Raw genomic sequence first — 26,212 nt, 5'->3', positions numbered from 1 at the left:
GCCAGCCACTGGCAATTGATGTCATCACTGTGCACCAAGGGTAGTTTTACAAAGTTTTATGCATAATTACTGCTCTGAATGCAAATAAAAAAGCTGTTTTAAATACGTAAATAAATTAAAATATGTACAGTTCTGTTCTATAATTATATGCCAGAATGTGGATCTATACAATATTCTTCAACCTGAACTATGTCAGTGTGACAATATTTGCAATTGCCTAATTTTGGAAAATGCTGAATTTCTTTTGTGACTGAAATCTGACTGGTGCATCTGGAATGAGTAATCAGGAATAGGAGGAGTCAGAGCGACACACTGGTTATATCAGATTTTTTAAAAAGGATTGTTGTTCCAGGAAGAGCACCACGATTATTTTGACCCAGTGGCATGTCCTACTTACAGAAACTGGATGCACTACAAACACAACATAATAAGCATGCATCAGATGAATTATTATTATTATTATTATTATTGTTGTTGTTGTTGTTGTTGTTGTTGTTGTTAAATTTTAGCATTTTAGCTTAATTCTGGCTGACACCAATGCCAAAGGAGAGAGTTCCTTCCACTAAGGATTATGCTTTGTGCACCAAGATCAGATTTTTCAGTGATTCGAATCATTTGAATCAAACCATTTGATTCGTTCAGTTGATTCATTCAGAGTCGTTCATTGATTCATTGCATGGCTTCTGTGGCTCAGATGTGCAGCCTGATCATGCTGCCATCTAATGCAGATAACAAACAAAAGTGGATTGTTCCTTATTTCATGATATGTTTGTATATCTCTGTGGAAAGAAATAAGGATTTATTGAGCAAAAAGGTGCAAATGTAGGTTTAGCATAAATACAATTGCAGATACCACACAGTGCATATACACAACTGACAGATGTTTGAAAACAGTGGTAGATAAATATATAAAATAAACCATAATATGTAAAAATGTTGGTTTGATTTGCTTGGGTAAAGTATGAACAATTACAGTTTGCAGTTGCAAAACCAGCAAAAAAAAAAAGCACGGTGGTGACTGATTTTATTTACTAATTTGTTTATTCATAGTTATAAAATATAGTCAAATTAAACATGTCTACACTGCACATTGCATACATGCACTAAATCCCACTAGAGCTCTTATATAACCACACTGACCTCAAACAAACTGTCCTCTCTTTATCTTTCGACTTCAGGGAAAATGCAAATAGAACAAAAAAGTGTAAAGCAATGACAAAAGTGAAAGTGAAAGTTTATATAATAAAAAAAAAAACAGTATTAGAAACATTATTTAAAAGGTTCAGGGTCATAGATATATAATGGGATAAGTCTGCAGTGGCTAGCAATGAGTAAGGGATTAAACCTGACTGATGGACACAGAGAATCAGGACATCTGAAAATAATTACCATCCATTCTTTCCTGGAATCTGATTCTTGATATCTTTGACGTCTGCGTTGGTGTGTTCATGGATAATGTTCTTTCAGCTGATGAGATTTTCACTTGTAAGGAAGATTTGGTGGGTTTTGCAGCAGACATTGGTCTTGTAACTTTTAACCCAGTAAATACTGGTGTGGCTGAGATCTGTGCAGCTCAAGCATTTCTACTGAGATCAGGGCAGAGATCCCTGCATGGCTCTGTGGGAATCAGGGGGCCCTCTAATGGTGTTTACTGTGCACTGCATCACAGATTTATTTCAGATGAAATGATTAAACGTTGAGGTTAAATGTTATTTGTAGGGACACAGCATAAGGGGTCATTGTGGATGTAGTCACTCAGTAAGTGTGGTGGCTACTTGGAGAAATTTGGACATCTTTTTTTACTATTATAAGGATTTGAAATTCTCAGCATAGTCTACAGGTTTAAAATATGACATTTTTTTGCAAACACCTTAGACAAGTTTAAAGGCTGGTTATTTGCAAAAGTGAAAATTTCATTTAAAGATGACTGACACCAACACACTGTTTCTATATTAAAACATTTGCTATATTGACTTGAATTTGCATTTAACATGTAATAAATAAAATGTTTAAAAATAATTTTTTTTAAAAAAGAATATATAAGTATAAGTATATCTTTATTTATCCATAAACTACAGCTTTTTTGTAGCTATGGTCATTAAACTGGCTCCTCCTCTATCTAACATGATCAGTCAAAACAGGTCAAGAATTCAAAATGAACTACCCATCATCTATACCCACTTTATTCCTAGTTAGGATCATGGGAATCACACATTGGGTGAAAGGCAGGGGTACACCCCGGACAGGTCACCAGTCCATCACAGGGCCACATATAGACAGCCAGCCAGCCGGGCAATTTAGAATGACCAATCAATCTTATATACATGTTTTGGACTGTGGGAGGAAACCAGGAAATCAGAGTACCCCCACAGAGACAACATACAAACTCCACACAGAAAGGCTATTCGAACCCGGGTTTCAAACCCAGGACCTTCTAGCTGTGAGGCAACAGTGCTAACCACTAAGCCACCATGCTGCCCAAAAAAACAGAATTATATATATATATATATATATTATATAAGAATTATATTCCCTTGATATCCAGCATTTTTTTTCCAAGCTGTTTTTTCATATGTTCATCCTAGCTTTGTTCCCCACGCAGGGCTTACATATAAATTTGATTCAGCATTTGATTCTTCTTCCAGACGTGAATAGTATGAACTCAGCCTTGTGACATTGAGTATCATGAAAGATGCAGAAAGTGTGTATAAGGAGATGAATTAGAATGAGGGCTGCTAAGTTAATAACTGTGAAGGACTGAGAAGGACTTTCCCACTACAATACTAATCTTAATTAAACCAAAGGGCTGTGTTGTGCTCCCCTGGGTTCAGTACTAGAGTGTGTTCTCTGCTTTATCTTTCTCTTGTTGAGTAAAAAAAGGCAGAAATAAAGAACCTGCATGCAGTATGAGAACAACATGTGTCCTCTCTGAGAATCATAAGATATCTAAGATATCATAAAACCTTTTTCATGTTCTTTGTTTTCAACATGGTCTTTCTTTGTCCAGCCTTTCTTCATCTCTTATTTGAATAAATATAAGTACTACATGGAAAATATCATCAGTAAACCAAAAGCACTACATATGAATTGTAGAAATTTGTGCTGCTAATATCACACTATGTACACTGTTTTCGTACAGAAATTCAGTTTTGTGTTCCATTTACACACATTTCGAGTCACCTCACACCTTCACACATACAGCTGCAGTGCTCTCTGTTGGTCTGGAGGTGTTTGTGTGTGTGTGTGTGTGTGTGTGTGTGTGTGTGTGTGGTAGTGCAGGCAGCTGCCCAGGGAGCTTTAGAGAAATACGAGCTGGTTAGGGTTCGCTAGCCGGCTGCTACACCGCAGGTGTGGGGTTACCCTGTAGAGAAACAGGAGATCTGCAGGAAGGAGTGTAGAGGACATAGACAGGAGGAGGAGGAAAGAGGAAGAGAAGGGATGAAGTGCCCGGGTGCACTATGATCAGCAGCGAGTTGGTCTGTGGGTGTCTGTGTATCTGCCAAGGCCGACTCTTCTTCTTCAAGATGTCCTGTAGGTACCGCTTGCGCTCCGTCTCTCTTCTGTCATAATCTTTCCAATCAGGATGGTTTAGTGGACTCAAGCGTGTTTGGGGAAGCCTTTAGATCGTGTTTGTTTAAGTGGTATTAACCGGCACATGGGACATCAGGAACTATATTGATAAACTTTATTTTCATTTGAATTCTGAAATTGTTGAAAGAAAATAATTATGGGTAGTGAAGATAAATTATGTTTTACTGAAGGTGACCTGGAATACTGATATCGCTGAGTATGATGCTCTACTTCTCAAGTTCAATTTTTCTAGTAGAGGAAAGTTGAGAAATAGTAACACCGTTAAAAGGACCTATTAATACACTTCACATGGAATATGTAAATATAATAATAAAATGAAAAATGTAAAAAGAAAATATCCATCATATTCAGATGTGATTATATTGCCGAGTGGCAGTGCAAACAGATGAGGATTCAGGTTAACGTTAAAGGTCACTGTAAACTTGTAATCTCACAACAAACTGGATATACAACACCGACAAAGGAACACAATAGCTGATCTCTAGAGCTTGTGTTTTCTCTGAATGCTATAATCATCTAGATAATATACACAATAAGTACAGGCCTAATTGTTTTGCTATTTTCTTTTACACTTCTAGGATGATTTTATTTGTACTACTTGTAATATTTCGTTATATTGTGCCACGTGTGTGTCAGGGTTTATCAATGAAAAATGAGTCAAAGTGCCAGTGTCAGGCTCTAAAAGACCAGATCAGGTTCTGTTGTGTTTTATTTGTTGGTTTGAAAGCTGACATTTGATCCTCAGGAATGACTGGCATTCCCTATTACAATATATCAATTACAGACAATATTATCAGTTCATAGCTGTCAATTACACTGTTGCAATCAACGAGAATGTCAGTTCTTGATATTTTTGTGCAGCAAGTATGTGGCAGTAATGAGCTGTATTACTGTTTTAGCCTCTTTTGTTCATTTAGCTTTAAAGGAAACCTGTGTACCTCCTTCCTTTAACCAAAAGTACAATCCCAAATGTGATATGTGACTCTGTCGGCCTTTATAATCGTAACTCATTTGTGGTAATATTTCTATTTTATCAATATAAATCAATTACAATAATTGCCTATATATGAATAAGCAGCCACTTTTTCTTCTGGACACCTTTGTATTTGTGATATTGTTATTGGATTTCATTTTTGGTCGTGGACATAAAGACATGAAACAGACTGAAGCTTTAATCCCCTGATGAATTCCTGCCAAGTCTAGATCATTATCGAGTGACAGCCAGAGGGCACTGCTCCGTCTGCAAGACACTGAAATAAAACACTAATCTTGTTCGGTTCTGTTAGGATACAACAAGGCCATGAGCATGAAAAACACAAGCAAATAACCACATCACTAATTACATAGTATATATATATATATATATATATATATATATATATATATATATATATATATATATATATATATATATATTTGTTCATTTATATATTGTTCATTCATATATATATATTTGTTCATATATATATATATATATATATATATATATATACCATATTTGTCCATAGTTTAGCATTTCGTGTAAATAACGTCATTGTAAATGCTCTAAAATTTGCTAAGGAATAGATAGAATCCATATCTATGTGATATATTTTTAAGTTTATCATAAGGGGTTTACCCTGCTGGTGCATTCGCTGCTTAGTGTGCTGCATTTAATTATATTATACTATTCAGTTATTGAGTTATTCAGAGGGAGCACTTAATAAGTTGCTCAAGGATTTCCTTATTTAATTGCTATTAAGTATAATTATGTTTACTTTGCGGCAATAATAATAATTAAAATGTATCTCCAAGTCTTCAGAGACCTCAGAGACCAAAGGCAGTTTATATACTGTATATCATATACAGTGAGGGAAAAAATTATTTGATCCCCTGCTGATTTTGTACGTTTGCCCACTGACAAAGAAATGATCAGTCTGTAATTTTAATGGTAGGTTTATCTGAACAGTGAGAGGCAGAATAACAACAAAAAAATCCAGAAAAATGCATTTCAGAAAAGTTCTACATTGATTTGCATTTTAATGAGTGAAATAAGTATTTGATCCCCTGTCAGTCAGAAAGATTTCTGCCTCCCAGATGTCTTTTATACAGGTAAGGAGCTGAGATTACAGTAGGAGCACTCTCGGGGAGTGCTCTTAATCTCAGCTCATTACCTATATGAAAGACACCTGTCCACAGAAGGAAGCAATCAATCAGATTCCAAACTCTCCATCATGGCCAAGACCAAAGAGCTGTCCATGGATGTCAGGGACAAGATTGTAGACCTACACAAGGCTGGAATGAGCTACAAGACCATCACCAAGCAGCTTGGTGAGAAGGTGACAACAGTTGGTGCGATTATTCCCAAATGGAAGAAACACAAAAGGACTGTCAATCTTCCTCGGTCTGGGGCTCCATGCAAGATCTCACCTCATGGAGTTTCAATGATCATGAGAACGGCGAGGAATCAGCCCAGAATTACACTGGAGAATTTTGTCAATGATCTCAAGGCAGCTGGGACCATAGTCACCAAGAAAACAATTGGTAACACACTACGCCGTAAAAGACTGAAATCCAGTAGCGCCCACAAGGTCCCCCTGCTAAAGAAAGCACATGTACAGGCTCATCTGAAGTTTGCCAGTGAACATCTGAATGATTCAGAGATCATGTGGTCAAATGAGACCAAAATCCAGCTCTTTGGCATCGACTCAACTCGCCGTGTTTGGAGGAGGTGGAATGCTGCCTATGACTCCAAGAAGACCATCCCCACCGTCAAACCTGGAGGTGGAAACATTATGCTTTGGGGGTGTTTTTCTGCTAAGGGGACAGGACAACCGCACCGCATCAAAGGGACGATGGACGGAGCCATGTACCGTCAAATCTTGAGTGAGAACCTCCTTCCCTCAGCCAGGGCATTGAACATGGGTAGTGGATGCAAAGAGGAGTGGGCCCAAATTCCTTGAGATGTGAGATGTGTGCAAACCTGGTGGCCAACTACAAGAAATGTCTGACGTCTGTGATTGCCAACAAGGGTTTGCCACCAAGTACTAAGTCATGTTTTGCAAAGGGGTCAAATACTTATTTCACTCAATAAAATGCAAATCAATGTATAACTTTTTTGAAATGTGTTTTTCTGGATTTTTTTGTTGTTATTCTGCCTCTCACTGTTCAGATAAACCTACCGTTAAAATTACAGACTGATCATTTCTTTGTCAGTGGACAAAATCAGCAGGGGATCAAATAATTTTTTCCCTCACTCTACTACCCTGCTATTAGAACTAAATATTTAAGCATTTGTCTATTCCAATTTGGTTGTCTGTAAGCCAGATTTTCTCCATTTAGCCTTTTCCCTTTTGTTATTTCCACAAATGAAAGCCCCTGACATTCATCATTTTGATTTTTTTTTAATCCACTTTTATCTACAGTATTTATGGGAGTCTACATTTATATAAAATGCACATATCATCATGTAGTTAATTGGAAATTAGTGAAAGTAGTGAAAAAACACTGATGTGGCAGATACACAGCCCTCAATGAGACAAGACATTTTGTCAGTATAAAGGCACTGTCTTGCCCTGGAGTGTTTAAACATTTGTGAATTCCATTTGTGAAGACAGAAAGCACATGCTGTAAGTAGTGACAGCCAACTGGTATTGTTACTACCGATATATATCAGTGTGATGTCTATATATGAAATCTAGTCACGCATCATTACCAAACATGTAAATTAGCTGAGCTGACAATGTACACAAAGAGAGGCTGCTTTGATTAGATATTGTAATACATAGTGCAGTATAATCTTATTTTATATTCATGCTCATCTTTGCTACATTACAGCTTGGTTAAAACAAGAAGAAATAACAAATTTAACCCATAAAAAAGTGACACATTTATTTTCATTTATTAATTCAAAAATATAATACATGATAACTATTAAGAATTCAATAACTACTTCAAAGGGAAAGTATGTTGCTATAAAAGTGAGGAATGAAAGTTTGGTCCCAGTGACAGATCCTGGCAGTTTTTAGATTGAATACTGCAATCATCCTGTTCTCAATCTTCTGTTCTCAGGCCCAGCAGTTCAGCGCCAGGTACAGAACGGCCCCACAGCAGAAGAACTGGAGGTGCAGAGAAGGTAAGGTCCTACTCATAACTGCAGCATAATCAGTGTGAGGCTCACAAGAAGACATGAGAGTCATGGGTCATGCAAAATAAGATACATCATCCTCATTCCCTCATATTGTTCTCCCTCAAGGAAGAACATTTTATTTATTCACATTCAGATGGATGATGCAGTCGATTTAATATGAAGCAGCAGAATAGAATATGAAGATGATCTGGAAGATAATAGAAAAAGGCCACTACTTGAAGTCCAAAGATGGAAGAGGGGAAGAAACTTCAATTTGCAAAATCTCAAGTGCAAAATCACTGGCATTTGTAAATTTAATATGATTCGTTATCAGGTTTCCTGCAGCTCTAGTAATAATAGCCAATTAATTGACCTACAGAATTGCATTCTTTCGTTTTGATACAAAAGCAATCATTTCTTTCTAATGACCTCATAATGAACAGATTATGGCAATCATGTGATCTGTGCCAACTTAATGTAGAATGAGAAATGCTTGCAAATGATTCATCCTTTGCGACTGGCAGAACACAAGACACCATGTCTTGCCTGTAAAACTGCAAAGATGACTGAGATCTGAAATGTACTGAGGGTGCCAGCAGGCACCCTTTCAGTCAAAAACAGTTTTTATTCTAAGCAGGAATTTTCTCAGCAGTTGGTGGCACTGTGGCACAGGCAAAAGCATTACCCTCCTTAAAGCTTCAGGGTCTCAGGTTTGATCCTGAGCTTTGGTTGTGGGTTTTGCATGAAGTTTTAGCATGTTCTCTTTGTTTCATGATGCATGTAGGCTGATTGGTTAAGCTAAATTAAACAAATGTTTAATTTACATACAGGATGTAGAGTATACTCCTGGGATAGATTTTTGATCCACCATGACACTGACCAGGATAAAGCAGTTATTGAAGATAAAAGAAATAAATTAATTTTCTCATAGAATTGGTATAAAAAAAGGCCCACTGCCAACCTGGAGGAAATAAAATCCCATAATACCATGAGTAAAAGATAAAATTACTCCAGATCCCCATTTAAATGTAATTCTGAACAGACCCCAGCTCTCCATTGCTGAGTGAGAAGCGGTGAGGTCTTATTGCATGACAGTAATTGCATGGTATTGAGCTGATTCTAATGCAGATTATATCCTCTGCTCTCTGACTCTATAAATTGCATGTGTGCTCTGCAGGCAGATGGAAATGCAGCAACAGCAACAGCAGCAGCAGCAAATGCAGGCACATATTGAAAGAGAGCGACGCTCCTCCAACTCAGGTAGGAAATGAACGAGAGATATGGCATAGCAGAGCATAGATTTAGTATCAGTTCCCTCGTATTTGCACATATTTGCATATCTGCTGTAACAAATTTGTGTAAGGGGAAATTTTATTAGCTTTATTTGATGCTCCATGTATTTTTATGCTCTCTTGTGTTACATTTCATTTATTATTCCCCTTTCTTTGGCAGGCTCCCCGTTTCAGGGACATCCCGCAGTGCTCTCGGTGGCACCTCCAAGTATAGTGCCACCGCTCATGTCAGTTGGAGGCCCATGCCCACCTCCACCTCCTCCTCCTGCACCTCCTGGGCTTCCGCCTCCAACAGCAGGAGCCCCTCCCCCTCCCCCACCCCCCTTACCTTTAGGTGGAGGTGGGTATGGAGCTCATCATCATCATCACGAGGATCCGCACGCATCCACCGGCCTCGCCGCCATGATTGCCGGGGCCAAACTGCGCCGAGTGCAGAGGGTCCGTTCGATCTTTAAGCTATGCAAATTGCATCATGTTCTGTGGTCTACTACGCTGATTAATTAAAAACTAACAAGTTTTTTATTCTGCATCACACTGCTACCATTAGTACTATTAATATATGAACAATATGCTCAGAATACTTCATGTCTGTTAGTCAGGCGTATGATATTAAATTTCTGAAACCTATATGCATGAAGCATGGTGGAAGTGCTGTGCATACAGAGCAGATGCTCTATTATTTGTGACCGCTCCGTTTGTTTACAGCCTGACGAAAGTTCAGTAGCCAAAAACGATGCCAATCGGACGAGCGGAGGGAGCGGGGGCCTGATGGAGGAGATGAATGCCCTGCTGGCACGAAGGTTAGGAACAAATCAATGTCTAAAGACAACAAATTGATATCTATTTTGTTTGAAAAGTAGTTTATTTATTTGTACTCCTAAATTCATAGACGGAAAGCGGTCGAAAACCAGTCAGAGAAAGATGGAGACTGCCAAAATGTAAGTACATTTTGTTTAAACATAAAATCTTTTCTTGAAATTCATGAAGTAACTAATATAATAATGAATATGACTGGGAAAGCAGTGAAATACTTTATTCTCTAGAATTTCATACAACTATGTTTTTTTACAGGATGATGCAAATTCCTCTCCAATGTCTAGAGGACAGAACACAGGTATCTGTTACAAAGCCATGATCTTTTAATGCTGCTTTTTGGATTGTTCTTAAACACCAGGGAGAGCAGATCAAAATGATCCATTTGTCTAAATTTAATGCATAACATATATTGTCCCTGTTCAATAGAGAAAATATCCACTGTGTCAACCATATCCTTATGCTATAGACTGTTTTCATTTTGTACTCCGTAACACAATGAAAGAATGTATTGATAGTAATACTAACTTAGCTGATTCATGCTAACAATAAATTAATATGACTTGCAATTATAAGGTGCAAGAGGTGGAATTGCTGCTGTTAAGCATCATGTAATCTATTTTATTCTCACCTGCAGATGGTGCAAAGAAGCCGTGGGATCGAGCCAACTCTGCAGAGAGATCATCACTGGTCTCGAGGTGAGGGTCTCACAGATTATGGAACATAATCAGCAGAATCAAAAGCCTTTAAAAGGACTGCCAATGCTGCCAGTACAACTCTGTTTATTTGTTTGTTATCTAACAACTATAATAATAATTATATTAAAAAACAATCAAAGTATTTCAGATACTAAGTATTTTGTTTGCTAAGGGAAAGATTGCTGTTATATTAATCTGTGCTATAACATTCATACATGAATGTAGCTCCATTTTGGGTCTAAAGTGTCAATTAAGTATTTAACCCCTTCATTTTTCAGGTCAGGTTAACTGCTATGAATTATTTAGTAACTACAGTGAAGATAATTAGAACATTATGTAGTTATGATAATGAATTCCTCATTATGCCTGAACCCACTAATTGAACTTTCTGATCATGAATCTGTGTGTGTGTTTGTGTGTGTGGGGTCTGTTCAGAGTTCGACCCGTGGGCAGTAGCACTGACACAGACGCCTTAGACTTGGATAGAATGAAACAAGTAAGAATTTAGTCTTGTTACACTGAGCTAACTTAACCTCCATGTTAACTATTCGTATTTACGACTATGTTTGCTTTGTTCATTTTTCTGTTTGCTTGTTAACCCATAGGAAATCTTGGAAGAAGTTGTTCGTGAATTGCACAAAGTGAAAGATGAAATCATTGATGGTATGTTCAGAGATTTCATATTAAAAATATTAATTATTACAGTAAAATGAGATCTTATTGGTGCTAAACGAATCATGCATTAGTAAGTAACTTGTGTGTTTTTATTTTCTCTTCCAGCCATTAGACATGAACTTAGTAGAATTAGCACGACATAATCTCCCAGCCTCATGTGACCCCTCTTTTATGAGCCCAGACCCCTGGCAGGAACTGCTGTAGCTGAAGAGGGGACGACACCCAGCAACGTTACCGCCATGTTAAAGCAAATGTATCCGTTTGCTCTAATATGTAGTCTACATTGTGGTACCCCTCAGATATAAAAAAAAAAAAAAAAACGGATGGAAGACATTTGCACTGACTTCTCTGTTTTCTGGATTAAATTTATATTTGGCAACGACCTTTTCAAGTCTTTAATGTCTTTATAGGAATTTGTTCTGTTTCTTCCCTTTTGTGGATTATTATTATTATTATTATTATTGGTATTTGTGATTATTTAGGTGGTAGTAGGTATTTATTTAGTAATCTAATAATAATAATAATAATAATAATAATAATAATAATAATAGACTGAATATTGCCCATGTCCATGTCTCAGCCTTTTATATTGTTTGACTTTTATTTTCCTTTATTTGTGTTAAAAAAAAAAATATTTGTTTCTCACCATGATTTTGTAAAAATATTTTTTAAACTCCTTTTGGCAACACAGATGTGTAACCACTGACAGGAAGGTGGAACATGACACTGGGGGACAGGAGACTTTTGGATATTGCGATCTTACAAAAAAAAAAATCACTACACCAGAGTATTTGTGATCATGTTGTTAATAAAATGTTTATTGGTTAAAAGGGTACAGTGAGACAGTTTGTTTTGAAATTTCCCCTTTTCTGACCACGTGCTTTCAAGTACATGAAATAAAATTGTGAAAATGTCTTGCATTAATTAGGTGGTATGATTAATTTGAGAGATTTGTACACTTCAAGCGCGTCCTCTAGAGGCCATAACCCAGTTAGCACTGTTTTTTATTTTACACTTAATAATAAAACTGCAGACCTTTTTCAAATACAAGAGACTGATAAAACATGCACGAGACATCTGTATGCTTCTCCTGAGGTTTTACTGATTGTACTTTGTACATTGTACTCATTTTCACTCAGTGACGAAATTAAATAATCACCACTCGATTCATGAATATATATAATAAATTTAAAAAAAGACATTTTTTCTAGGTTCCCTAATAGGATTTGCTGACAGAATGAAATATTGAATATAACACTGATGTATTTATTTATTTATTTATTTTTATTTATAAATCTGCTGGCAGTGAGCGTTCTGCTCAAGTCTCGCGAGATCTGTAACTGGAGTGGAGAAGCGATCTCGTTCCGAGGAGAAGTGGAGTTATCTGTATTATCGAAAAGAGGAGGGAGGGCAGTTACCGTTCCTCTGAGGGGGTGTGTGTGTGTTTGTGGGGCAACGAACGTTGTGTGTGTGTGCGCGCATATGTGTGTATGCAAGCAAGCAGGCAAGCTGGCGGAATTCAACATGGCATCCGGCGAAACGCTGTATATTGAAGCAGACGGCTCGGAGATGCCGGCTGAAATAGTGGAACTTCACGAGATAGAAGTGGAGACGATTCCGGTGGAAACGATCGAGACCACGGTGGTCGGGGGCGACGATGATGACGAACACCAGCCTATGATCGCGCTGCAGCCGCTCGTAACAGACGACCCGAGTCAGGTCCACCATCAGGAGGTGATCCTGGTGCAGACCCGGGAGGAGGTGGTCGGCGGGGACGAGTCTGATCTACGGACAGACGATGGGTTTGAGGACCAGATCCTCATCCCGGTGCCCGCTCCCGGGACAGAGGAGGAGTACATCGGACAGACTCTGGTCACGGTCGCGGGGAAGAGTTCCATGGGCCGGATGAAGAAGGGGGGAAGCGGTGGAAAGAAAGCGGGTAAAAAGACATACCTGAGCGCTGGCGAAGCCACTGGGAGAAAATGGGAGCAAAAACAGGTGCAGATAAAGACTCTGGAAGGAGAATTCTCCGTGACGATGTGGGCGTCGGGTAAGTTTGACTGTGACAAATTTGTAAGTTTCTCTGCTCGCTGGTTTGTGTTGTAGATACAAAGCGCGGCCTTGCAGGGCGTTGTCTGTTTGCATGCTCTCTTTTCACCGACTGTACCTAAAGAGTAATGGCGGGAGTCTCTTTTTGAGACTTCAGTGCGCGAACATGCGAAGAGTTCGACTCTTGTGTTTTTGTTTTGAAGGGAAGCCATGTTTTTAAGTGTTGCTGGGCGCCGCCATGTTCCCCGAGTCCAGTATGGCGGCCCGAAAACATGGCGATGGCGCGGCCGAACGAAGATGGCGGCGTTTGCTGGCGCGAGCGCGCTGCTCGCGCAGAGTGTAGGCCGCTAGTGGGAGGCTAAGTTGTTAGCACAGCGTTTAATATTTACTATAAAAGCACGCGCTGTTTTTAAGTAGGTTATTATTAAATTGATGAAAGGGTTCTTTCTTTTATTAAAAAATGCTGTATTAAAGCAACATGGTTAGCAGTGAGCCATTTGCATTTCCGTCAGCTACCATTGTTTGTAGCTAGCTGGCTAACTAGAAGACTGATCACCTTATATAGCTGGCTAACTAAATTAGCAACAGCAGCTGTCGGCTACTAACGATGTGCCCTACATGGTTTGCTATTCAGTGTAAAGCACTTTATTTGACCCCTGAGCGATAGAAATTCGTATTAAATTACGCTTATTGTTTTGTTCGACCTCTTCAGTGCTCATTAACTGCGCCAGTCATGTATAGTTATTGTAAGGAATGAGTGAATTTCTCGGTAGCTGAGGCCCCTAGCGACACTTCGGTCTCTGTGCAACAGTCAAAGACTCTTCCGTGTGATCAGATGTCATTAACGAGTCCGGATTGTTCGGAGCTTAATGTCAACATTTTTTATCTTGTCATTCTAGTTTGCTTGTACTTTAGCCGTTGCTTATTCCTCTCCGTGTAAAGGGTGTTGGATTTCATGAAGTAATGCAAACTATTGACGTCAAAAAGCCCATGCATTATTAACCGTCATGCACGACGCTATAAAGTCTGTATAAACACTTTAAAAAGAAATACCCACAAGCTGCCACTATGATTACTGTACCGTACAGGATAACATACACTCACCGTCCACTTTATTAGGAACACCTGCACGTTCATGCAGTCTCCTGATCAGCCAATCACGTGGCAGCAGTGCAGTGTAAACAAAATCATGCAGATGCAGGTCAATGGCTTCAATTATTGTTCACATCAGAATGAAGGAAAAATGGGATTTCTGCGACTGTGGCGTGGTTGTTGGTGCCAGTTGGGATGGTTTGAGTGATTCAGAAACTGCTGGTCTCCTGGGAATTTCACAGAAGTGAAAAACAGAAACATCCTGTGAGCAGAGGATCTGTGGAGATCAGACTCACAGAAACTGGCCAGCTGAAGACTGAAGAATGACCAGGTGATGATTTTTTTATTTTTTTTAACATGCTGGTACCGACTTCCATGCTGTGATCGAAGTCTCAGAGATCAGACCTTTTTTTTTATGCAATCTGGTGATTAATGTGAACATTAACCGAAGTAAGATGTGGTAGTTTAGATTGAGTTCAAATCCCAGGTCCACCAAGCTGTCACTGCTGGGCCCTTGAGCAAGGCACTTAACCCTCTATCGCTCTGAATAAGGTTGTCTGCCAAATGTAAGAAATGTAAACTGAACCTACTGCATGATTGTTTGCATTGCACTGCCGCAACATGATTGGCTGATAAGATAACTGTGAGAATGTATCCTAATAAAGTGTCTGCTGAGTGTATATGCACAGAAAACTGCACCTCACGTCAAACACAAGGGCCATGAAAACTAGACACAATATTTGTGTGATGTGCAAATTTATAATTTACTGTGGTGTTACACTGACACCCCTACTCACAATACGTTTACTTATTTACACCATGCAATATTCCACTTCCCTGCCACTTCTCACTTCTCATTGTTTGCATTATTTGCCAGTTTACTACACAATAGGCACTCAAAGTTTTGATTCTTGTCAATTGCACTAATGCATATCCTTGCAAAAACATGAATCTGATGCACAGGCATCTGTATTTGTTCATCACTACACAGTTTTAACATTTTTTTCAGCACCACAATGTAGCAAACAGTTCAGTAGTGTAAATTTTAATGGGTTAAATAGTGTGTCTAGAGACGTTGTATGAATGGGCAGATTGAATGATATTGGATGATGTATGTCTGTCTAGGTATGGTCTGTAAATCTTAGTGTCAGTTTATTCTCCTGGAAACTATCAACAAGCCAAAAAATGCATTTTAGGCAGTGTGCTGAATGTCACATCATAATTGTGTTAATGTTTTTGCCAAAGTAATGTTGTGGGCATTGTGATGTTCATCTAAAGAGAAACATTTTGGTATTGTGACAGCTATAATTATTACATCTGTGTTAGCAAAACAAGTCAGTTATAATGATCCTGCACAATTTCTATACGATTTGCATAAAATCGTTTGTAATTATCTCTAGCTTGATGTTTATCATTCCTTTTTATTTCAGATGATAAAAAGGACATTGACCATGAAACAGTGGTGGAGGAGCAGATTATTGGAGAGAACTCTCCTCCAGATTACTCTGAATACATGACTGGAAAAAAGCTTCCTCCCGGAGGCATCCCAGGCATTGACCTCTCGGACCCCAAACAGCTTGCAGAATTTGCCAGGTGAGACGCACAGACACACACACGTGTATTTAAGTAACTGATGACAGAGGACAGCTACTGTACATGTCTTGGCATTTGCTATTTAGACTGACTCACTCAAAGAAAGGTCTTTTCAACTTGCTGTAATGTGGTTTAGGGTCAGAACTGACTTGTCAGATGCTGTTGAGTAACATATAATTTGGATAATCTGTTGTCTGGTGTTATGGAAAAAGAAATCTTTGTATGATGATAGCAATTTAGGGAAGTGTATGGCCTTGGTGCTGCTCTTCATATGTGGATTACCAGGTTAGGTGGTCTGGATTGTTGTTGATTACCGCAAGTCCTTAAATTAAAATTTTCTATGCTTAGGCTAGTTAGGGCTCTCGTGTAAAGAAAAAAATGGCCGCAGGTTAATTACAGATTAAGGCTTTTTTGGCTAAAGTCAATTGTGCAATTATCTCAGAAGGAATCATGTTCATGGGTGTGTTTTGAAGAACTGAAGTAGTCCATGAAATGATCCAGATTAAATAATCATGCATGTCTCCTCTTATCTTGCGTTTATTAAGCAATGTATAAAGAAGAGGAACCCCTGCATTGCATATATTTTTTTTCAGCTCTGATACTATGTCATCTGATACTGCTATGGAGTGGTTGATTTAGAGATGGGAACTTGGCATGCAAGATGGCAGTACTCCAGAACAACATGCAAAAACACTGACTTGGGGATTAAGGGTGTGTGCTAGTGAGCATGACATTGTGAGGTCAAATCCGGTGGCAGTCACTACAGGGGCATTTTCATTTACCCTGCAGAGTAATTACTGATTTTAGTGCTCACAGTATGACCAGAACAGACAAAATGTGTGTGGAAAAAAAAGTAGGATTGTGTAACAGACAAATTTACAGATTTCTTGGGCTCTTTTCTTGCCTGGAGATTTGGCACCCACAGTTTAGTGCAGGGAACGTGTTTATAATGAGTGCAGCAACCACTTTGCTGAGAGTGATCAGTGGATCATTATTCAATTTCATTTGCCCAGTGCAATTCTAGTTGATCTCTAATCTAGAGTTTCGTAGCCACGGGTACATTTATCTGAGAAATTGCAGACAGGTCTGGCATTTTACAACCAACTATGAGCTAAATAATGATTCGTCTTGCACGTATTTATATCACTCTGTGTGCAACGCATCGCGTTTCTAACTACGGCAGCAGAAAAGACTGCAATGATGAGAGATTTTCATGCCATTGCATGTTTTCTAAATGTAATTAGGGAAATAGAATTCAAACATGAAGCCGGAAACCCTTTATTTTAGATTTATTTCTTAGCTCAACCACACACAAATTTACGAAATAAACCATTTTGTTGTTTACTCTGCCTCATGTAACATTGTCTATGATTCATTTATCTTCTTAGACCTTTTGACATGATCCATGTGATCAGAAAGCAGAAGTTCATGAGCTGGGCTTTGGAGGTGTTTCTTTATACAAATGACCACATATGGACATGATAAATGTCCGTCGATAGCGCTCTACTGTATGATTCGGTGTATTCTGATAAAATGAGTGGCTGTAGTAAAAATGTAATGCATCATTAACACTGTATTAAATTTCCGAGTATGTTCATTTCCATTGTATTTTCCTAAACACTGCAGTGTTTGTTATTTTCTATCATGTGGGGAAAGTGGTCAGTATTGCTATTGAATATTCTGACAAATTAGTGTTTCAGCTGCTCAGCACATTGGCTGGAGAATGTGCTGTGACTCGAAATGAATCACTGTTAAATGCTCTCTGGTTAGGGATTTGAATGGATTTGTCACAAACTAGAAATCCTGTTAGCAGCTAATTACAGATCATAGCTCTGTGTGGAACTCTTAGGAAATCAAGAGTAAAGAAATTATTACAAAAGCTTTTTCTTTCGAGACTCAAGACTGTTGTGAGATTAATGGTTTGGGGGAAAAAGTGGAAAATCATGTAGATTTATTTATGTTGATTTATTTTAGCATTTTTTTTAAACCTGTGTGTAATTTACAATGGGCAAATTTTGTGTACTGTGTAAAGCCAGCTTTCCAATTTACATGGTGATGCCCTTAGGACATGGAATAAAATGACTGCATGTTACAGAATGGAGTGGGTAAATTTAAATCACAAGTGTTTTACCCTACATTTTAACTGTAATAAGTATTAACTGAGGTCTTTTCTTACAGTAACAATAGTGGCTCTTTGGGTCGCACCTCAGTACGGTAAGACATGGACCATGACCTGTCAATCATACTGGTGTCAGAGCTTGTGTAATTCTCATTGGGTCTTTTAGGGGCTGAACACAGGGGACACTGGTGGTTTAGCTACTAAAGTCACACAGCTGTTTTGATCACACTGTCTGTGTTGTGCAACCAAGTGTGCACACGAGACAGTACATAAAAAGAGAAGTGTTTTTATGAGCAATAAATACAATAGTATTTGTGCATTAATTCAGCTCATCAGGTTCATTGTTCTGTTTGTTCTCTCAGAATGAAACCACGAAAGGTCAAAGAGGACGATGCACCCAGAACGATAGCCTGTCCTCACAAAGTAAGTGTGCTTGTGATGTATTCGCATCCTTCAGCTTTATTTGCACGGCTTTTTTCAGCTGCATTCCTGTGAAAACTAAGAATATGTATGTAAACAACTACTCTGGCCATGCCTGCACCATGCAGCCTGGATCTTCTTGTACAACAATGCTTTTAATTCTTAAGGGGGCTTCAGACAAATCACAGGTTTATACTGATGTGCTAATCCTCTTGTAATACTTTGCACTTTTTCAAGTTCTTGGTGTGAAGCTTTTGTTTGAAGTGAGAGTAAACGTGCATCTGTTTCTTTCAGGGATGCACTAAGATGTTCAGGGATAACTCCGCAATGAGGAAGCACCTTCACACCCACGGGCCCCGGGTTCATGTGTGCGCAGAGTGTGGGAAAGCCTTCGTAGAAAGTTCAAAACTAAAGCGCCATCAGCTTGTTCACACCGGAGAAAAACCTTTCCAGGTTAGTATCCTAGTATCTGAGGATGTCCAACACAATATCTGCCTTCTTGTGAGACCCTGACAGGCTGTAAATGAAGATTATTCATATTTATAACCTAAAATTAAAGCAAAGTTATAGACAGACAGACTTTATTTAGGGAAGTTCTCGTGTTTCAGCAGCAGTACGGTAAGACATGGACTATGACCTGTCCATCATACTGGTGTCAGGACCAGTATGATTATCCCCTGTGTTTAAGCCCCTTCAATAACCAAAGAGAACTGGGTATTGAAGGGGCTAAACACAGAGGATAATCATACTGGTCCTGACAGATGAGGAGGTCTAACTATTAGATTTTATATGTTTATTATATTCCCACCAGTACCTGGCTCTGAAATCAGAATAAAATAAGTGTTTTGCCAAACTGTATGTGCTATTAGGCACTACTTATTAAAATGAATTTTTGCTATATATGAGTCTTTTGTATAATCAAATTTTATTGCCTACCAGTTGCTATGATTAGAAACAGGATTAACAAATCAGTTTCAGGCATTTTCCTCGTTACACTATAATTATCAGGATCTTGTGTTGAGAGCTGGTGCCGTAGGAGGTAAAGAAAAGGAGACCGGTATTTATGAGATAAGGTGTAATTTTCCCCGATTACTATTTTAATAATTTTCATGGCTGTGGTATTAATGGTTTATAGGATAGTCTCTCTTAAATGATTAAATAATAAAGATTTGTGTCATTACCACTCCTACAGCTGTGCATATAAATTGTGTGGGCATGTTGCACAGATCACAAAAAAAACGTTCTCAACACACTAAAATTAATTCCTGGTTTTATCATTACCAATTTTTAAGATATAATTTGCATCAAATGCAGAGAGATGTGTCTGTTTGTTGCACAGTGCCGTTCACTACACTACCTGTTTCTTGTGAATTCTAGATCAAATGTAGTAAAAATGTTGAGTAGTAGTGCTCTTTGAGCTGCTCCAATATTATTTTTTTCCCAGGTTCATGCAGGCTGAATGAAATGTGACAGCAGGCCATATTTAGCCTGCGGGGCTGTGCGTGACATGTGGAATAAACACTTGGCCGAACTCAGGCTCGAACTGTGACACGAAGTGCTTTTTTTCCCCCTCATTGCACATTTAAAATAAGAACAGGCTTGAACTGGGTCCAGTAGAGCATGAGGTATTAGTCCTAGCTAATTTTTCACCAGCTGTGATGACACTGAAAGTACCTGCATCAACATTTCAGCATGCAGTAAACCTATTATTGGGTCCAGTATGGAAGTAAATGGGTGAATTGCTTGGATTGACTTTTGTTCCTTTAATCACATTGACTGATTAATCTGTTTGGTTAACTAGCGTGTATTAGATGAAATGAAGTTACTGATGAAAAGGCTCATTGATTAAATGTTTTTCAATTTTCTTTATGCCCCTATTCAGACTGATTTAATTGAACACAGAGCGGTTGGATGACAGAGTTTTTACCGGCTTTTCTTGCCATTTTATTCTTCTTCTTTTTTTTTTGTATTATTTATTCTGGGTATCTGAATTTGTCATGTCACAAATTTTATGGGCAGTGTTGTCAGGTTTCTGCGAGGTTTACATTTTTATACTGCCTGTAAAAGGACCAGGAGGAATATACCCACTCTGAGTAGATCTGTATGAAAGTAAATTTTGTGCTTTGAGTACCTAAGTGTAGTTTACATGTATGTTATGGGCATGTAGCCTTTTAATGCAATTTGCATAGCTATAACAAGCAGTTAAAGGTCAAAACCATCAGTTTGGTAAGGCTTATGAAGAGATCGCATGTCCTGAGTGAATCGATCATAATTATTACTGATATCTAACAGGAACATTATTTAACAGCAGTGCTTGAATGGGGGAGTGCCAGTACACTCCTTTTTGGCACGTTAGACTGATTTAAGATTAGATTAAGATACTATACTGCCAATGTTTGAAACAAGAGACACCGAGAAAATGATTTAAACTAAATGAAAATATCTGTGTGAAGACATTATTGGTTCATTAAAATGTGAGCTTTAAAATTTGGTTGTGGATTCAGGCCCAGTGGAAATAGCACAGTTCCAGTTTTCTGGTATTGAAATGTCTGATACTTTTTGCATTTGCCTTAAGGCATAATACTCGCACTGTAATCGTTACCAGATTAAAGCAAATGAATTCATACATCATATGAATGGATGGAGGCTTAATTCACATACATAAGCCTCTGTTGATACCATGGGATATGTGGGTGATGGAGAGCTCAATTCTGATTTTTATCTCTCTTCCCTAGTGCACTTTTGAGGGCTGTGGGAAACGCTTCTCCCTGGACTTTAACCTCCGCACACATGTACGAATTCACACCGGAGATCGCCCATACGTCTGTCCTTTTGATGGCTGCAATAAAAAGTTTGCTCAGTCTACCAATCTCAAGTCACACATTCTAACACATGCAAAAGCCAAAAATAACCAATGAGCAGCTCTGTACTGCATTTTTCCTTTTACACCTGAATCCAGCCTCAACGTGACAGCAACTTAAAACACTGGAGGTATGAACTGTGCTCTTCTGTAGTTCTCCTAAGGAGTGCAGAAATGATGACCCAAAGGACTTGGGGTTTAATTATGACATATTGTAAAAGACACACAGTGAAACATTGGTAACCCCTGTATTCTTGAATCAGCCCGCTAAGCGTGTGGCCCTTACTGAGGAGCAGAGCACGGCCGTGTCCGGCCCAGCTGCCCATCCCACGTTGTGATGGCTTACTGCAGCCAGCAGAATGATGGAACTCATGGACACTCATCTGTAGACGTTGCTTTTTACCACAGTAAGGAACAAGAACATTTTGGCTCCATTTCTTTTCACTATTACATAAAGTTCACCAGTCTGCATAGATATAGCTTTTAATTTTGTATTTTTCCAAGTGTGCATATTGTACACTTATTTTTGGAATGTACTTAGTAATGCAACCTTGTGATTATTCTTTATCCCTGAGGACTTAAGGATTTGCTTAGGGCGTGTTATTGAAAGGGTTGATTATAGTTACTGTAAGACAATACTTCAAAAGTATTTTATGTAAAAAGTTATCTTTTTTTTTGTTTTTCATTTTCTCTTTGGTTGTAATCTAACCATTGAATAATCTTGTATACGTGTATTGTATGGCTGTATGAAGCTCATGTAGAAATGGACAACAGTGTGATTTCAAGTGTTTACTACTTTAAAGCATTCTGTCATCAGTTGCTTTCTCTTTTGTCACATTGTCTCACATGGCAAGGAAACATTAATTCACTTTGAAACCCATATATTGACCCATGTCTCACAATAAACCACAACATGAGAGTTCATTTTTCTTTGTTTGTAATGTATTGTAAAGGCCTAAATCATGGAATATTCTTTGTTAATAATTACATTGTCATGTATTTCAGTCTACAATTAAAAACACAAATGCCTCAGTGTTTTCTCTGTGCTTGATTATATGACTGCTGGAAGGCAAACCTATAATGTGAACGGTATACTAGTGCACTCTTGCTGTATGTTAATGCAGATGTATAGTGTATAAAGATCATTTAAACAGCAGAGCTTTACTGTAGGCCTTATTAGTGTTTGATCTGGCTTGAGTCAAAAGTGTGTTTTTATTACTGACTTCGAACATATGCTGACCTCTTGTGGTCACGATATAAAGAGGTGAGTCATACCCTTGTTTCCATTAATGATTTCCTCATTATTCCTAAAAAAAAAAAATCTTGTCTGTGTCAGTGTGTCTGTGATGGGAGATGAGAGATTGCTGTTCACAGAGAGCTGTTTCTGTGCCATTACTTAACATTGCAGCTCGAGTCTCTTTTGATCAATATCACTGCTTTTATATTATAATATAATGTTATTAAATTTTTAAAGGGATATTTTGATTTCAACACCAAGTCCATCCAGTTCCTCTGATTATAGACTGAGACTTATTAATGCACTGTCCATGGTCCTGACCTACTATGATGATTCATTCACTGATTATATAAAATAACGCATGATACTGAGTGGGTGGCACGATGGCGCAGTGGCTAGCATTAACGGGCTACTGTCTGTGTGGAGTTTCAAATGTTCTCCCCGTGTTTTTATATGGGTTTTCTGTTCTCCCATTGTACAAAAACCTGCAGACAGGAGCTAAATTGCTCATTGGTGTGAATGTGTGTGTGTGCAAAATTGTGTGAATGGTGCCTGGTGAAGGTCTGGAATACCATACATGTGAATAATCCTGCCCTGTGCCCATGATAGGCTATGGATCCACAATGACCCTAGTAAGGATAAAATGGTTACTGAGAATGAATAAATAAATAATAATATGAGTCCCTACTAGTGTTTTGTTCCCTTAATTAAAAGATTTCAGTCATTCCCATTTCATTACTGTTTATCACGAGCCACCATAATGACAATGGGGATTTTTTTTTCCTCCAGTGTTTGTTCACTTTACTTGAACTGTACATTTATTAAAACTAGTGGCATATATTAGCTGTGTGTAAATTACTTGCCTGATTAGGCTGAAGAATCAGTCAGGTGAAAGGCACAATTCTATTATAACATCACAGACAAAATGTGACACTTAATGTGGCATTTAAGAGATTCAATAGAGGTCAGAATATGCAGTGAGTTTAAATATTTCATGTAATGTTTAAACATCTGATTAATTTTTTGTAATGCACTATGTTCACTCATACAGTAAATTCTCAGTCTCAGGTTTTTGGGAAATGTGAGAGCTGGAGAACAGTAAGGGTTCGTTTTTTTTTTTGCAACCAAGAACCCTTTTAACTACTTAAAAAAGCAGACCCCGTCAGTACAGTTTTGTTTTACGTAAAAAAAAATAACATTTATTGTGACATTTGACATCACAGAACAGATTTTGTTAAAAAATTACATTATTATTCATCAGCCTCTTTATGTATTCCTTTATTAGGATTTAGATTAAATACAAATGGCCAAGTCCACCACAGTGGGAAGAGTTTAAAAATCTTGTACCCCAAAATGTTATGGCTTTAAAGAATGATAGATCATCATTTCCTTATAATTATGCCCAAATTGTTCTCTTTTTTCTTTCACATTCAATACATTTTAATCTGAACATGTTTTGTTTTATGTAGGTTACAGTATTCAAAATTCAACATGAACACATAAGAATAGAGCTGTATATTTATACAAGGTTGAACAGTGAGTTCATTCCAGAAATAAGGGAAGAGATATTTCTAACCAGGCTTCACTGCTTCTGTCATGCATATTTGTTGTTCTTTAGATAGGTATACTATCTCACTCAGACCTGGAACAATACAGGCCCATGCTGTCCAAGTTTTATGATTCATCACTACTCTAGAGACAGAGCAATCCTCTCAGGGAGTTTTTCCTTGCCACTGTTGCCTCTGGCTTGCTCATTAGGGATAAATATAAATTAAAATGTGAAACTTGATAATATTCATTCTGTGTTTTTATATTCCTGTGAAGCTGCTTTGTGACGATGTGCACAGTTAGAAGCACTATACAAATAAAACTGAATTGAATTGAATAACATAATGGTTAACATTTGAGGATAAACACTAGTAAGGAGCTTGTAAGATTATGTAAAATTGTTTGATTGTACTCTTTATAATCGGTCCATTTATGCACTAGACAATCCATTGTATACTTTATTGTGTGTACTCAACAGACTGAACAGATTAAATCTTTTGCATTACATTACATTATCAACAGTGACTCTTTATTAAAGTCCCTTTTATTCTGTAACCAGGCATGATTGGAAAATTGGGATATGTTAAATTATATGAGAAGAAATGCCCATGATAAATCCATTAACCATTGTTTGTGGTATACCCACCATATTGATTCTCATCTTCTTTTGTTTTTCCGCTCTTGTGCCTGAAGGCTAGAAAGCACAGATATCTTTGTAGTACCTGACAGTAATGATTAATAATGGTGGTAATGTAGAAAGCCAAACCATTAAACAGAAAACATTAAAACTACTGACAGGTGAAGTAAATAACATTGATTATCTTGTTACACTGGCACCTGTCAAGGGGTGGGATATTTTAGGCAGGAAGTGAACAGTCAGTTCTCAAAGCTAATGTGTTAGAAGAAGGAAAAATGGGCAAGCATAAGGAGCTGAGTAACTCGGATAAGTGCCAAATAATGACGGCTAGACAAGTGGGTCATCTCCAGACTAGGTGGCCTAGTCTGATGAATCACATTTTCTTTTAGATCTTGTGGATAGCCAGGTGCATGTGCATGGATTAACTACAGAAGTGATGGCACCATGTTGCGTCATGGGAAGAAGGTAAGTGTGATGTTCTGGGCAATGTTCTGATGGGAAACCTTCTGTCCTGGCATTCATGTGGCTGTTACTTTGACATGTGGAACTGACCTACACATTGTTGCAGACCAATTACACTCCTTCATGCCAGTGCCATCCCTAATGTCAGTGGCTTCTTTCACCAGGAAAATGCTACCTGCCATGCTCCCTGCCAACAGTTTGAGGTACAAGACAATGAATTCAAGGTGTTGTCTTGGCTCACAAATTTCCTATATCTCAGTCTGATAGGGCTGGGATGTGCCACACAAACAACACAAACAACTCTGTTCCATAGAGAACTCACCTCACAACTTACTGATTTTAAAGATCTGCTGCTATTGTCTTAGTGCCAGATACCACAGCAGAGCACAGCTTCAGAGCGCTTGTGTAGTCTGTGCGTCAACGGGACAGAGCTTTTATGGCATCACAAGGGTACCTACACTATATTAGGTAGGTCGTTTTAATGTTATGGCTGATCACTGTATTTGTTTATGTACCTCATAATTCACGCAAATCTGTTTTAAGCCTTGTCAGGTCTGTGGGTGTGAATTTAGATCCTGACATTAAATCTTTCACGTGAAATCTACTGCAACACAAATTTCCTATTGTCTGTGAAGGAGCTGCCAACAGCGGGTGCCATGTGTGCAGAGAACGGAAGCATGTTTGTGTGTCATGCATGTGTGTGGAATTCACAATATCACTGGGAGGAGTCGACTGCTCGTGTGTTTGTTTAGGTTTGGAGCGATGTTGCGATTGTGAAAGGTGGCGGGGAGCAAATGTTCCACTTCTCATGCAGCCAGGCCTCCTGCCCAGAGTAAGCACCAAAAACATGGGTGTTTTCTGCCTGTTCATTAAGCATTTCCCCTCAAGCCAAATCCTCTGCCTGCTTCATCATGTTTCTGGGCATATGCCACCGCAGTTTGTCACCATAATGAAATGGAAAAGTGGGTTTAGGCCGAGCTGTTTGTTTGCCTTCATGCCGTTATAGTAGATATGCTTT

General features: G+C 38.3%; 2 protein-coding genes across 4 annotated transcripts in view; both read left to right on the top strand.

The window, feature by feature from the left end:
- evlb (Enah/Vasp-like b) overlaps nt 1-12,384 on the top strand; it is a 35,294-nt gene extending 22,910 nt beyond the window's left edge. For both annotated transcript variants that reach the window (XM_058379001.1, XM_058379000.1), the window contains exons 4-13: nt 7,642-7,705; nt 8,877-8,959; nt 9,152-9,429; nt 9,697-9,791; nt 9,881-9,929; nt 10,063-10,105; nt 10,442-10,502; nt 10,938-10,998; nt 11,108-11,165; nt 11,283-12,384. In XM_058379001.1, coding sequence (XP_058234984.1) covers nt 7,642-7,705; nt 8,877-8,959; nt 9,152-9,429; nt 9,697-9,791; nt 9,881-9,929; nt 10,063-10,105; nt 10,442-10,502; nt 10,938-10,998; nt 11,108-11,165; nt 11,283-11,320 — 830 coding nt within the window. In that variant the 3' untranslated portion in view covers nt 11,321-12,384. The remainder of the gene's footprint in view (nt 1-7,641; nt 7,706-8,876; nt 8,960-9,151; nt 9,430-9,696; nt 9,792-9,880; nt 9,930-10,062; nt 10,106-10,441; nt 10,503-10,937; nt 10,999-11,107; nt 11,166-11,282) is intronic.
- Nucleotides 12,385-12,523: 139 nt separating this feature from the next.
- On the top strand, nt 12,524-22,343 carry yy1b (YY1 transcription factor b). Of its 2 annotated transcripts, XM_058378998.1 has the most exons (6): nt 12,524-13,227; nt 15,749-15,911; nt 18,090-18,125; nt 18,393-18,453; nt 18,745-18,903; nt 21,186-22,343. In XM_058378998.1, exons 1-6 carry the CDS (start codon nt 12,660-12,662, stop codon nt 21,366-21,368), a joined length of 1,170 nt encoding a protein of 389 aa, XP_058234981.1. In that variant the 5' UTR covers nt 12,524-12,659; the 3' UTR covers nt 21,369-22,343. The 2 variants fall into 2 exon arrangements, with proteins under 2 accessions (XP_058234981.1, XP_058234982.1); XM_058378999.1 differs by lacking the exon at nt 18,090-18,125 and having other exon boundaries at nt 12,528-13,227.
- Nucleotides 22,344-26,212: the final 3,869 nt, after the last annotated feature.

The sequence above is a fragment of the Hemibagrus wyckioides genome, linkage group LG25 (genome assembly GCF_019097595.1).
Source record: "Hemibagrus wyckioides isolate EC202008001 linkage group LG25, SWU_Hwy_1.0, whole genome shotgun sequence".
Taxonomy (NCBI): domain Eukaryota; kingdom Metazoa; phylum Chordata; class Actinopteri; order Siluriformes; family Bagridae; genus Hemibagrus; species Hemibagrus wyckioides.
This window is presented reverse-complemented; position numbering and strand designations above follow the sequence as displayed.

What these genes read in the sequence shown, in the direction of transcription:
- yy1b (XM_058378998.1), top strand. Translation starts at nt 12,660, where the DNA reads ATGTGTGTATGCAAGCAAGCAGGCAAGCTGGCGGAATTCAACATGGCA. An exon ending in CGTGACGATGTGGGCGTCGG is followed by an intron (nt 13,228 to 15,748) that starts GTAAGTTTGACT and finishes TTTTTATTTCAG; the next exon opens with ATGATAAAAAGGACATTGAC. An exon ending in CCGGAGAAAAACCTTTCCAG is followed by an intron (nt 18,904 to 21,185) that starts GTTAGTATCCTA and finishes TCTCTTCCCTAG; the next exon opens with TGCACTTTTGAGGGCTGTGG.